The following is a 13500-nucleotide window of genomic DNA, read 5'->3' as shown; positions in this document are numbered from 1 at the left end:
AAAAAAAAAAAAAAAAAAAAAAAAAAAAAAAAAAAAAAAAAAAAAAAAAAAAAAAAAAAAAAAAAAAAAAAAGAAAGTGAATTGGTATGATATGATTCGAAGGTAGTCTTGATACTATACATAGTATACATATATATAATATATAAACCCTACAATAACCACTAAGAAAAAGATGAAGAGTTATAGTTAATTGGACAATAAAAGAGATCAAATGGAATACTAAAACAATTGACATGAAGACAGAAAAGAGAGGGGAAAAATGAAAAAAAGAGTTGTATAAATAGAAAAATAGCAAAACAGGAGTCTAGAAACCAATCGTATCTGTAATTATATTACATATAAATAGTAAAAACTCTAAAGACTCCATTTGAAAGTCAAGAGATTGTCAAACTGGATTAAAAAGAGACTATAACTGGGTCACCCGGATGACTCAGTCAGTTAAGCATCCAACTCTTGGTCTTGGTTCAGGTCATGATCTCACAGTTTGGGAGTTTGAGCCCCGCAGTGGGCTCTGTGCTAACAGTAAGAAGCCTGCTTGGGATTCTCTTTCTCCCTCTCTCTCTGCCACTCCCCTGCTTGCTCTCTAAGTAAATAAACTTAAAAAAAAAAAAAAAAGAAAGAAAAAAAAGAGACTACAACTGTATGTTACTTTACAAGAAATGCAACTTTTGGCTACATCAATGATTATATTACTATCAGACAATGTAGACTTTAGAACAAAATATATTACCAAAGATAAAGACAAATATTTCATGACTCTGAAAGGATCAATTCATCAAGAAGACATAATAATCTCAACCTGTACCTACTTTTTTTAAAAAATTTTTTAATGTTTTTATTTATTTCTGAGAGAGAGAGGCAGCATGAACAGGAGAGGGTGAGAGAGAGAGGGAGATACAGAATCTGAAGCAGGCTCCAGGCTCTGAGCTAGCTGTCAGCACAGAGCCCGACGCGGGGCTCAAACCCACAAACTGTGAGATCACGACCTGAGCCGACGTCGGACACTTAACTGACTGACCCACCCAGGCGCCCCTCAACCTGTACCTACTTGATAACAGAGATTCAAAATATGTGCAGGGAAGGGAAAATTCCTCCTTTACCCTTAAGGTCTTCCAGCTGGACTAAGCATTAAATTCACATGAGACAGATTAACAAGAGAAAAAAAGGTTTTATTACTTGCACACAAAGGCCAAATAATGTAATTGAAACCGAAAGAAGTGACAAAGGCAGGTGGTTTTTATATGTTTCAGACAAAGACAATAAATCTGTGGGGGATTGACGGGACAAAGTAAAATTAACTTTTGGAGCTTCAATTAGTAAGGAATTTTAAAAAGAATTTGGGTTCTGACAGTAAATTAGTTTTTTTTAATGTTTATTTATTTTTGAGAGAGAGAGAGAGAAAGAGAGACAACAAGTCAGGGAGGGGCAGAGAGATAGAGGGACAGGAGATCTGAAGTAGGTTCTGCACTGACAGCCCAAAGAGGGGCTCGAACTCATGAACCATGAGATCATGACCTGATCATGACCTGAGATCATGCTCAACTGACTGAGCCACCCAGGAGCCCCTGATAGTAAATTAGAAAAAAAATAAATAAATAAATAACAAGAGTTGTACATATAGCCTTCTTGCCTCTACATGTCTCATCTCTGATGATATCTCTTTATTTCCCAGTACAAGGAGGGTACCTTTCAAATGAGAGATTTATTTCCTGCTTTCAGGGGTACAGAGGACAGTCTGAATGTCCTTCTTGCACAAGCTGTCTCTTAAGTAACTTTTATTTAAAATAATTAATATGCCAAAGTGGTAACTTTTAGGGCAGCCTGCCCTTGGATCTTACATTTCTGAGATAAAACCGGACAGAAATGAAAGGGGAAACAGACAAATCCATAACTACACTTGGGAGATTTCAATACTTCTTTCTTAATAATTGACAAAACAACTGGACAAGTTGAAAAGACTAGGGAAGACTTGAACAACACTAACCAACTTGACCTAATGACATTTATATAACACTACACTTAACAGTAGAATAAAATTTCTTTCAGGTGGACATGAAACATTTACCAAGACATAAATCATACAAAGTATGCTCTCTGATTACAATGGAATTAAATTAGAAATCAGTAACACAAATATCTGGAAAACTGCCACATATTTGGAAATCAAATTACATACTTCTAACAACTCCCTGGTCAGAAAAGAAATTGCCAAGGAAATTAGAAGATATTTCAAGATAAGGGCTAATTAAAATACAGTATGTCAAAATGTGTGGGAGGCACTTAAAGCAGTGCTTGAGAATAATTTATAGTTTTAAACATTTATAATATAAAAAAGGTCTAAAATCTATCATTTAAGCTTCTACTTGAAGAGTCTAGAAAAAAGTGCAAAATTTTTTTATGTTTTTATTTATTTCTGAGAGACAGAGAGAGAGAGAGAGAGAGGCAGTGTGAGCAGGGGAAGGTCAGAGAGAGAGGGAGATACAGAACCTGAAGCAGGCTCCAGGCTCTGAGCTAGCTGTCAACACAGAGCCCGAAGCGGGGCTCGAACCCATGAACCGTGAGATCATGACCTAAGCCGAAGTTGGACACTTAACCAACTGAGCCATCCAGGCACCCTGAAAAAAGTGAAAATTAAACAAACAAAAAAGAGAAGAAAAAAAAAGAAACAGAAAACAGAAATCAATGAAATAGAAGATGGGCAATCAATAGAAAAAAAATCTAGATACCAAAGTTGGTTTCTTTGAAAAGGAAAAAAAAACCCAACAGATGATCAAAATCATGAATGAAAAAATGCACAGCACTACAGAACTTATAGACACTAAAAGAATAATAGGATATTAAATACTGAGATCATCCATCATACCTCTTCAAAGGAATATTTTTCTACAGTATGAAGAGCATCCTGTGTCTCATTCCACCCTCCAACAGAATAGATACAATCATTGAGTGCCGCCACTCCAAGATATGCTCTCCTGGTTCCCATTGGAGGAAGTGGAGACCAACGCTTAGAAAGTGGATCATACACTTCAAAAGAACGAAGCTCTATTCCTTCATTGCTGATGCCCCCAATTACATAAATTAAACCTGGAAACAAAATAGAAAATATTGTAGAAAATAGAATATAATTATAAAAAGTAATAGTTGTGATTTATATTTGCTATGCTGATGCTATATTTAGTATAGAGCTCACAACAGCCTTTTAGGAGAGGAAAATTGACTTCTGTCTAGTATATCATAGCTCACAAGTACGCATGTTACAAAAATTTAGAGGTGTAAAGTGGCATTTAATTTTCAAAGAACTTACAACGCTGTAATACAACAATCTGTCAGACAAGGTTTTCTCATCTTATTGTCTGCCTGATGATCTCAAGTTCCAGAACCACTGCTACTATAAGGTAAAATAGAGAAAGGGGCTATTTCCACCTAAAAAAAAATTGCCAGGCACTTAAACTGGGAATGACATGGCCTTGTTTGTGACAGTCTACCTGTTGCTCAAATAGACCCAGAGAATTAAATTCCAATTAGAATAGTTATATGGCTAGATTAAGGTATTAGAATCAATCACTAGAGTACAATAGAATGTAATTCACAGTGAGTTCTTTATTAAATTTGACTTCAAACTATTTGATTTGAAACTAATGGTTCTGACATTCTACAATTATTTTCAAATGTCTAGCAGTGTTTCCCATATTTTAAAGTGAGGAGTTATATGTTATAAAGAATGGCATTTTAAGAAATGTGGGCTAAATGTCATTGAGTGTGGGTTCTAGCTCCAACTGTGTAACCAGTATGAAAAAGACAACACACAACCTTCCTGATATTTAGCTTGCTCTTCTATAAAGGAGTTGAAATAATCTCCAAGATGCCTCTCTAACTCTGTAGTTTTAGAAGGTACAAGACTGTGGTTTATAAGAAACATATATTTGGACATTAAGATGGTCAAATATGTATTTCTCATCTATATTTGGTCTTCATCCACAGTTCCTTGCTCACAGCAACCTGAACCCCTGTAATTTCCGAAGTGTTAAGAGTGGTAAGGGTGTCTTTTGTTATGTGAATGAGGTTACTTTTGGAAAGTACTTAAGGATGGGGGCTGGTTGCTAAAGGGGCCAAACTTGTGATTAAAGTGTTGGAACTTTCAGTCTCACCTCTTGACCCTCTGGGGACAGGAGAGGTTCTAGAGGTTGAATCAATCACCAATGGCCAATAATTTAATCACTCATGCCTAAGTAATGAAGCCTCTATAAAAATCCAGAAGGACAGGGTTTGGAGAACTTCTGGGTTGGTGAACATATGGAGATGTGAGGACAGCGGCGCACCTGGAAAGGACATGAAAGCTCCGCATCCCTTCCCCATAACTTGCCCTATGCATCTCTTCCATCTAGCTATTTCTGAGTTATATTCTTTTAGTATTAAGTAACATTTCCTCTGAGTTCTGTGAGTTGCTCTAGCAAATTAATTGAACCCAAAAAGAAGTTGGAACCTCCAATCTATAGCCAGTCAATAAGAAGCACAGATAAGAGCCTGGGAAGGATGAGTGTCTCCTAGGACTGAGCCTTCAATTTGTGGAATTTAAGGCTATCTCCAGGTGTAAGTACATAGTATTAGAACTGAGTTGAATTCTCCAACACCCAGCTGGTGTTCTGAAAACCACTTGTTGTTAGTAGGAGGGAACCCCCCCTTCCCGCACACTGGAAACTTAGTCTCAGGACACCTGATTTATATGGGATTTTTATTTTGTAATAAATACAAAACAATTAGAGAACACTACAATATTACACAATATAGTCTGTACCATGTAATTTGAACATTTAAATGCTAGTGAAAGTCTGAGAAGGTACCCACAAAGCAGAAAGAACTTGAGCTGGGAAGAGCTGGTTATCATAACAATGAGCAGACTGCTCATTACTCTACAGGTACATATAAATCTACTCTCCAACTCTGGACAAAGAATCAGGTTCTACTTGACAGTGCTTACCAACTACTTCTCAGGATATAGCAGACAGTTAAAATACTGTTTGTATACCATTTTAATATGCAGTACAACATTTTTCAAATCTGTCAGAGCATTATATTCTGTATGGATTGAATCACAATGTGCCTTGTAAGAAAACACTGAAAAAGCCAAAAGAGACAGTGAAGATCATTTTTTATATCCTCCTCCTACTTAGAAATACTTACTAAGGACTGTGTGGGACGGAAAATGACAAAGATGGACGAAGGTTCCAATTCTTATTTTGCTAGTCAGGTATTTGTGCCTATCTGTAATTTTTAATTCTAGTTTTGTTTACTTTGGAAAATATGATTATTTTGGCAATACAGAAATAAAGATGTAAGAGGTTAAAACATATAAAACATTAAAAGCTAAACTTTGGGGCACCTGGGTGGCTCAGTCAGGGTTAAGTGTCCGACTCTGGCTCAGGTCATGACCTCACGGTTTGTGGGTTCGAGCCCTAAGTCGGCCTCTGTGTTGACAGCTAGCTCAGAGCCTGGAGCCTGTTTCAGATTCTGTATCTCCCTCTCTCTCTGCCCTTCCCCTGCTCATGCTGTCTCTCTCTCAGAAATAAATAAAACATTTAAAAAATAATAATAAAAAAATAAAAGCAAAACTTCAATACTGTTGGTGTCAACCATTCAATATTAACAGGCAATATTAACTCATGAAAATAAAACCTCAAGTTTCTTTTTTTCAAAAATATTTTTTCAGAAAAAATTATTTTTTCAGGAAAAAGTTTTTAGAAAGCAATTACCTTGCATTTCACAACACCCAAAGTAATAGCGTGACACAGCCATGTTGCCAACTACTTCCCATTTATTTTCATCAGGATCAAATCGTTCAATGGTGTTCCCTATCTCAGCTCCAATCCATCCACCTGTAACCAAACAGAAAATGTTATTGTGGGATAAAGGAGTATTATCTATGAAAAACACCTATTGTGAATGATTATCATATAGACCAGATTTCTATTGTGAATGATTATCACATTATCAATGCTTTGTCCAAGATCATATGAAAAATTAGAATCTGATTATAAAACATGGATCTTAACTCTCTGCCTAGTTTTCATTAGAGATTTTAAAAACAAAACAAAGACGCCATCATATTGCTTAAGAAATATGGTACTTTAAAAAAAAAAGAAAGAAATATGGTACTTTGCAAAACTACCTTTTAAAACAACTTCTGTATATTCAGAATGGTTACCCAAATCATGAGATTTAAAGTGCTTCACTGGACATCTATCTCATCTACACTTTTTCCTCATCTCCTTCTAAGAGCTCTATACTTGACAATATTCTCCAAGTAATTCAATTTTGAAAATAAAAATTTATAAAGCTGAAAAGACATAAGTTTCTTACGGGAAGGAAGGAAATTTTCTAATGTAATCAAAATCTAAGAATTAAAATAATACTAGATATCCTTAAACTAAACTGAACAGCATATTTACCCAAAGCATAGATAGCCCCATAACACACACACACTCCCAAGCCACAGCGGGGGTGATTCATTGAAGCTACAGTTGTCCACTGTTTAGTAACTGGATCATAGCATTCAGTACAGTCAAAAATCATTGAATCCTTCTCACCTGAGTTCAATAAAAGAAACATATATTAGATTATATTAGTTATGCTAATAGCCTACAACCATAATACAATTTCAGTACTATTCGTGTTATCAGAAATTCATCTATTGTCTGATTTTTATACTATTCATTGAAATTCATTCGCCCAGAAAAAAACAAAAACAGTAAAATTCATTTGCCCAGTGTTATTATAAATAGCACTTTGATTTATTAAAGCCCACCTAATGAAACAAAAGCATACTTCTCCTATTATCTATTTCCAATTCTACCTCCCAAATAATCCATGTAATTTTTTTTAACATTTAACAAAAATTTTATGTTTATTTATTTTTGAGAAAGAGACAGAGTGTAAGGTGGGGAGAGGCAGAGAGAGAGGGAGACACAGAATGTGAAGCAGGCTCCAGCCTCTGAGCTGTCAGCACAGAGCCCGATGCGGGGCTCGAACCCATGAACCATGAGACCACGACCCAAGCCGAAATCAGACGCTCAACCAACTGAGTCATCCAGGCAACCCAATCCATGTAATTTATATTTTTTCATACATTAGTTTAGAAAGCTGGCTCTGGTACAACTTGAGTTTTAACACAATCCTTATCTAGCAACAAACAGAAAATAAAACTTCTTTTTCTTGGTAATTTTTTTCAATGTTTATTTTTGAGAGACAGAGCATGAGCAGGGGAGGGGCAGAGAGAGTAGGAGACACAGAATCTGAAGCAGGCTCCAGGCTCTGAGCTGTCAGCACAGAGCCCAATGCAGGGCTTAAACTCACAAACCATGAGATCATGACCTGAGCTGAAGTTGGATGCTCAACCAACTGAGCCACCCAGGCACTGCAGGGAGTTACTGTTTAAATCAGGATAGTGTTTCAGTTTTACAAGATGTAAAGAATTACAGGGATGGATGGTGGTGATGGCTGCACATAAATGTGAATGTGTTTAACATCACTGAACTCTACATTAAAAATGGTTAAGATGGTAAATTTTATGTTACTTGTATTCTAACACAATGAAAAAGAAAGCGTGTTTCAAATTGGGATCACATTATATCTACAAATCAGTTTGGAGCTAATCATCTTTACACTGACTCCTTTTTTTTTTATGGTTTTTTTTTTGTTTGTTTGTTTTTAAATTTCTGAGAGAGAGAGAGCATGAGCAGGGGAGGGTCAGAGAGAGAGGGAGACACAGAATCCAAAACAAGCTCCAGGCTCCGAGCTAGCTGTCAGCATAGAGCCCGACATGGGGCTCAAACCCATAAACCCTGAGATTATGACGAGAGCCAAAGTCAGACACTCAACCAACTGAGCCAACCAGGGACCCCATACACTGATTCTTCTCATTCATGAATGTGATATATCTCTTTATTTACTTAGGTATTTCATAATTTAAAATTTTACCTAGAGGCATCTAGGTGGTACAGTTAGTTAAGCATCTGACTCTTGATTTTGGCTCAGGTCATGATCTCTATCTACAGTTTGTGAGATTGAGCCCTGCATCAGGCTCTTGCACTGACAGCACAGAGGCTGCTTGGGATTCTCTATTTCTTTCTCTCTGCCTCTTCCTACCTCACATGAGCACTTGTGCTCTCTCTCTCTAAAAAATAAATAAATAAACATTAAAATAATAGGAGTGCCTGGCTGGCTCAGTTGGTTAAGCGTCCGACTTCAGCTCAGGTCAGGATCTCAGAGTTCGTGGGTTCGAGCCCTGCATCGAGCTCTGTGCTGACAGGCAGCTCAGAGCCTGGAGCCTGTTTCAGATTCTGTGTCTCCCTCTCTCTCTGACTCTCCCCTGCTCATGCTGTCTCTCTCTCTCATTCTCAGAAATAAATAAAACATTAAAAAAAATTTAAATAATAAAATTCTATCTAAATGAAGTTTATAAATTTTATTTGTAGAGGTCTGATACAATCTTTGATTAGATTTACTTCTAAACACTAAATCCTACACCTGAAACTAATATTAAACTGTATGTTAACTAACTGGTATTTAAACAAAAACTCGAAGGCACCTGGGTGGCTCAGTTACTTAACCATTCATCTCTTGGTTTCACCTCAGGTCAAGATCTCACAGTTCATGGGTTTGAGCCCCACATTGGGTTCTATGCTGAAAGCGCAGATCCTGCTTGTGATTCTCTCTGCCCTCTACTACCCTCACCCTCTCTCTCTCAAAAATAAATAAAAATTTTAAAAATAAATAAATAAATGAAAATTTAAAAAGACTAATCTAAAAAAAGGATTTGTAATGCAGCTTCCAATATATTAAAATTCAATATTAAAACAATTTCTTTTTCTTTTTTTTAATGTTTTATTTATTTCAGAGAGAGAGAGAGAGAGAGCGTGAACAAGGGAAGGTCAGAGAGAGAGAGGCAGAAACAAGAATCAGAAGCAGGCTCCAGGCTCTGAGCTAGCTGTCAGCACAGAGCCCAACACGGGGCTCAAACCCATGAACCGTGAGATCATGACCTGAGCCGAAGTCGGATGCTTAATCAACTGAGCCACCCAGGTACCCCAAACAATTTCTATCACAAACACTGACCTAAATTTTGGTACCACATTTTATAAACAACTTTTCATTAAAATGAAATAAAATATTCTGCCTCGTGATAAATCACAGTATCCTTCTGGTCTGAAACATTCAGTATCTTGTGTTTTCTTTTTCTTCCATTCATTTATTCATTAAGTATTTATTGAACACAACCATATCTACATGTATCTCATAGTACCTAACAATATACATAAGGCATATATATATAGCCAACTTATGGCTAGAGACTAATAATGGAAAGAAGACACTTTCATTATTACCTCCAATGGCGTAAACCATCCCTCCCAGAACTGCTACTCCTAGCCCACATCGAGCCTGATGAAGTGAAGACACAGTGGTCCAGTACTGGCTAAAGGTGTCAAAACGTTCTACACAGCTGAGGGCTCTGCTATCGCTCCAACGACCCCCCTGCAACCGAGTATATCCACCTGAATGAAGGAAAAGAGATACATAGCAAATCCCTTACTTATATATGCAAATACAAATATTCAGTAATTAACTATTTCATAACAAGGAATAAGTGCTCTAAAGCCTGCAACATATACATATATTATTCTTAAATGCACGAATTCCTGAAAGATTATGGCTTAAATGTGTTGTAGTCAACTATGGTGTCCTACCACCCGGTTTTGGTTTTAATAGAATGTTAGATAAAACATAAAAGAAGCTGGCTATCTGTGTAGTTAGGAATTTTCATAATGACTTCTATTAATATTTTTATATTAATACAATACTCACAATTAAAAATAGTGAGTTGAGGGGTACCTGGGTGGCTCAGTAAGTTAAGTAACTGACTCTTGATCTTGGCTCAGGTCATGATCCAATGATAAATGAATTCGAGACCCACAAGGGCTCATCACACTTATAGTGCAGAGCCTGGTTGGGATTCTCTCTCTCTCTCTCTCTTTTCCTCTGACCTGCTTGCTCTATCTCTCTCAAAATAAATACACATCTATTATTCTGTGATCTAAATTGTTGGGTTCTTAGATTGCCCAATTGTTGTCAAATAACTGACTTAAGAAATATTGCTTTAAAAGTTAAAAATGTGAGGGGCGCCTGGGTGGCTCAGTCGGTTAAGCGTCCGACTTCAGCTCAGGTCATGATCTTGCAGTCCATGGGTTCGAGCCCCACATCGGGCTCTGGGCTGACAGCTCAGAGCCTGGAGCCTGCTTCAGATTCTGTCTCTGTCTCTCTGCCCCTCCCCAGCTCGTGCTCTCTCTCTCTCAAAAATAAATAAACGGTAAAAAAAATTTGTTTTAATTTAAAAAAAAGGTTAAAAATGTGAATTCAAGGGGCACCTGGGTGGCTCAGGTGGCTAAGCATCTGACTTTGGCTCAGGTCATGATCTCATGGTTCGTGGGTTCGAGCCCCACATCGGGCTCTTGACTGACAGCTAGCTTAGAGCCTGGAGCCCGTTTCAGATTCTGTAACTCCTTCTCTCTCTCTGTCTCAGAAATAAATTTTTAAAAATGCGAATTCTAGTGAAACGTAAGGAAAATATCAAAAATTTTGACTACTCATGGTATTTTTAGATGATATAGGGTTATAGGAACCAGTGGTCTCTAAAGTGTGAGCGTGCAGGATAATTCATAGTATCAGATGAACATATTCAACCTCTTTTTTATTTTAAAAAAGCATTAAAGCTTATTAATATGTGACATATAGGACAGATTGTCTAAATTTATAGACATATTTTATATTCACTTTGTAATATATTTTATAATTTGTATGTAATTAGCTGTATATTATCATATATAAATATATAATTTTTGAGTGCATGCTAAACATTTTTACCTATGGGATGTGTATATATATATATCCATTGTACTAAACACAATTTCTAAATCTGTAGTCTATATATGAAATTAAATATGCCTATTTGACACACCTGCATATTCTGATGTGTAAAATAACAACAAAATATTAAAAGGTTTTAATCCTTAAAAGAGATTATTTGTATCACATTTTAAAGGTTCTCACCTACTGCATACAGGTACTTTCTTGCTTTCTTCCGAGGTCGAACCTTAGATGTCTGCAGAAAACTACAAAATTTGTTCTCTTTAGAAGATTTGCACACTTCACAGTACTCTTTCAAAAGTGTTTGCAATGCAACACGAAGATTGAAATCGGATACTCCTAAAGCAAGTTTAACAAGATAATGTTTCAATCAACTTTTAAATGATATTGAAAAAACATGTTTCCATAGAGATAAAATACGAGTACCAAAAAATGAAAACTCATCATCAAGCAATGGTGCTTGTTTCCTACAATATACATTTTATTTTTCTCATTATTACTAAAGAATTTATTTTCCTTAAATCAAAGATTGTTTTTAACAATACTCTTCAGGGGCGTCTGGGTGGCTTAGTCGGTTGAGCGTCCGACTTTCGCTTAGGTCATGATCTCGTGGTTCGTGGGTTCGAGCCCCGCGTCGGGCTCTGCTGACTGCCAGCTCAGAGCCTGGAGCCTGTTTCAGAGTCTGTGACTCCCTNCGAGCCCCGCGTCGGGCTCTGCTGACTGCCAGCTCAGAGCCTGGAGCCTGTTTCAGAGTCTGTGACTCCCTCTCTCTCTGACCCTCCCCTGCTCACGCTGTCTCTCTCTCTCTCTCCTAGAAATAAATAAAACATTAAAAAAAATAAAAAAAAATACTCTTCATAATATCTTACTTGAAAACACACACATGAAGATTTCCAAAGATGGTTAAGTGAAACAGGATCACAATTATCCAACAAAATGGAAAAATAAAATAGCCTACATTTACAACTTAAAAACAAAAAGATATAAAATAATGCCATATACATTAAAAAATGATAGTCAAAGCAAGAAACAAAAGATTCTAGTGGGATGAGGTCCATCTCCTAAAAAGATCTTGAGAATGATTGGGTAGACTATTCCTGAACAAGGATCCTTACCTGTGGTGAAGTGGGGATAAAAGTCAACCTGTGTCCTACTTGGCAAGCTCTAAGATCTTGCCCCCTGAAAGGGCACTATTTTCTAATATGCACAAAGGCACCAAATAATCCAGCAAGGGACTATCTCCAAGCCTTGAAACCCAGAAGCAAAATTGAGGAAACAAGGTCAACTAAAGAAATCTTGAGAATTCTAATACCTAATAATTTGGAAAGGTAGAAGGAGCAGGTATGAAGCAGAACTGAGAAGTCCAAGAAAAAAAGAACATCAAAAGAAATTCTTTGGGGGGGTGCCTGGGTGGCTCAGTTGGTTAGGCCTCTGACTTTGGCTCAGGTCATGATCTTTTGAGCATTGGGCTCTGTGCTGACAGCTGAGAGCCTGAAGCCTGCTTTGGATTCTGTGTCTCCCTCTCTCTCTCTCTGCCCATTCCCCGCTCACACTCTGTTTCCCTTTCACTCTCTCTCAAAAAGAAATAAACGTTATATTAAAAAATAAAAATTAAAAAAATAAAGTACACCCCAGGAAAAAAGGAGATTGGAGAATTCAGTCTAGAAAAAATATTAGCCATAAACAGAAACAAATTTGCCATAAATGCTTCATAGGATAGAACTGCTTAAGAATATAGACCCCAATATCCTATTGGGGCACCTGGGTGGCTCAGTTGGTTAAGCATCTGACTCTTCATTTTGGCACAGGTTATAATCCCACAGTTCATGGGATCAAGCCCTGCCTCAGGCTCTGCACTGACAATGCGGAGCCTGCTTGGGATTCTCTCTCTCTTTCACCCCTCCCTGACATGAACACTGTCTCTCTCTCTCTCTCAAAATAAATGAATAAATATTATAAAAAACAGAGAGAGATCCTTTAAAAAAAAAAAGAACTTAGATCATCTGGGTGGCTCAGTTGGAGGATCATCCAGCCCTTTTTTCTCTTAAAAAATTTTAATGTTTTTATTTACTTTTGAGAGAGAGAAAGACAGAGTATAAGCAGAGCAGGGACAGAGAGGGAGACACAGAATCTGAAGCAGGCCCCAGGATCTGGGCTGTCAGCACAGAGCCCGATGGGGGAACTCAAACTCACAAACCATGAGATTATGACCTGAGCCGAAGTCAGACACTTAACCAACTAAGCCACCCAAGTGCCCTAATAGAACTTTGTTTTTCTAAGTAGAGAGCGAGAGAGCGAGAGCGAGAGCTCTCAGCATGGAGCCTGATGCAGGGCTTGAACCCAGGAACTGGGGGATCATGACATGAGCCGAAATCAAGATCAGATGCTTAACTGACTGAGCTACCCAGGGCCCTCCCCCCCCCTTTTTTTTAACTATTTATTTATTTTGAGAGAGGGAGAACAGACGAAACCTTTTGTTCTAGTCCTAAATTCTCCTATGATTCCACAAAAATGTGTCTGGATAATTTCTCTTCGTATTTTAGCATTTAAATACAGTCTTCATTATTTGTGGATTCCTTATTT

The 13500-nt window shown here is 37.3% G+C and overlaps 1 protein-coding gene across 5 annotated transcripts in view; it reads right to left on the bottom strand.

Moving 5' to 3' along the window:
* LOC120247086 (intracisternal A particle-promoted polypeptide) overlaps positions 1-13500 on the bottom strand; it is a 37240-nt gene that overhangs the window by 14531 nt on the left and 9209 nt on the right. For 3 of the 5 annotated variants that reach the window (XM_039254829.1, XM_039254828.1, XM_039254830.1), the window contains exons 4-8: positions 11101-11256; positions 9381-9548; positions 6447-6584; positions 5751-5873; positions 2864-3084 (exon numbers count right to left, since the gene is read on the bottom strand). In XM_039254829.1, coding sequence (XP_039110760.1) covers positions 2864-3084; positions 5751-5873; positions 6447-6584; positions 9381-9548; positions 11101-11256 — 806 coding nt within the window. The remainder of the gene's footprint in view (positions 1-2863; positions 3085-5750; positions 5874-6446; positions 6585-9380; positions 9549-11100; positions 11257-13500) is intronic. The other 2 variants (XM_039254831.1, XM_039254832.1) reach the window with 2 other exon arrangements.

This window comes from Hyaena hyaena, unplaced genomic scaffold (assembly GCF_003009895.1).
Source record: "Hyaena hyaena isolate Hyena2069 unplaced genomic scaffold, ASM300989v1 scaffold_503, whole genome shotgun sequence".
Lineage (NCBI taxonomy): Eukaryota > Metazoa > Chordata > Mammalia > Carnivora > Hyaenidae > Hyaena > Hyaena hyaena.
Note: the sequence above shows the minus strand (reverse complement) of the source record. Positions and strands in the feature narration are given on the sequence as shown.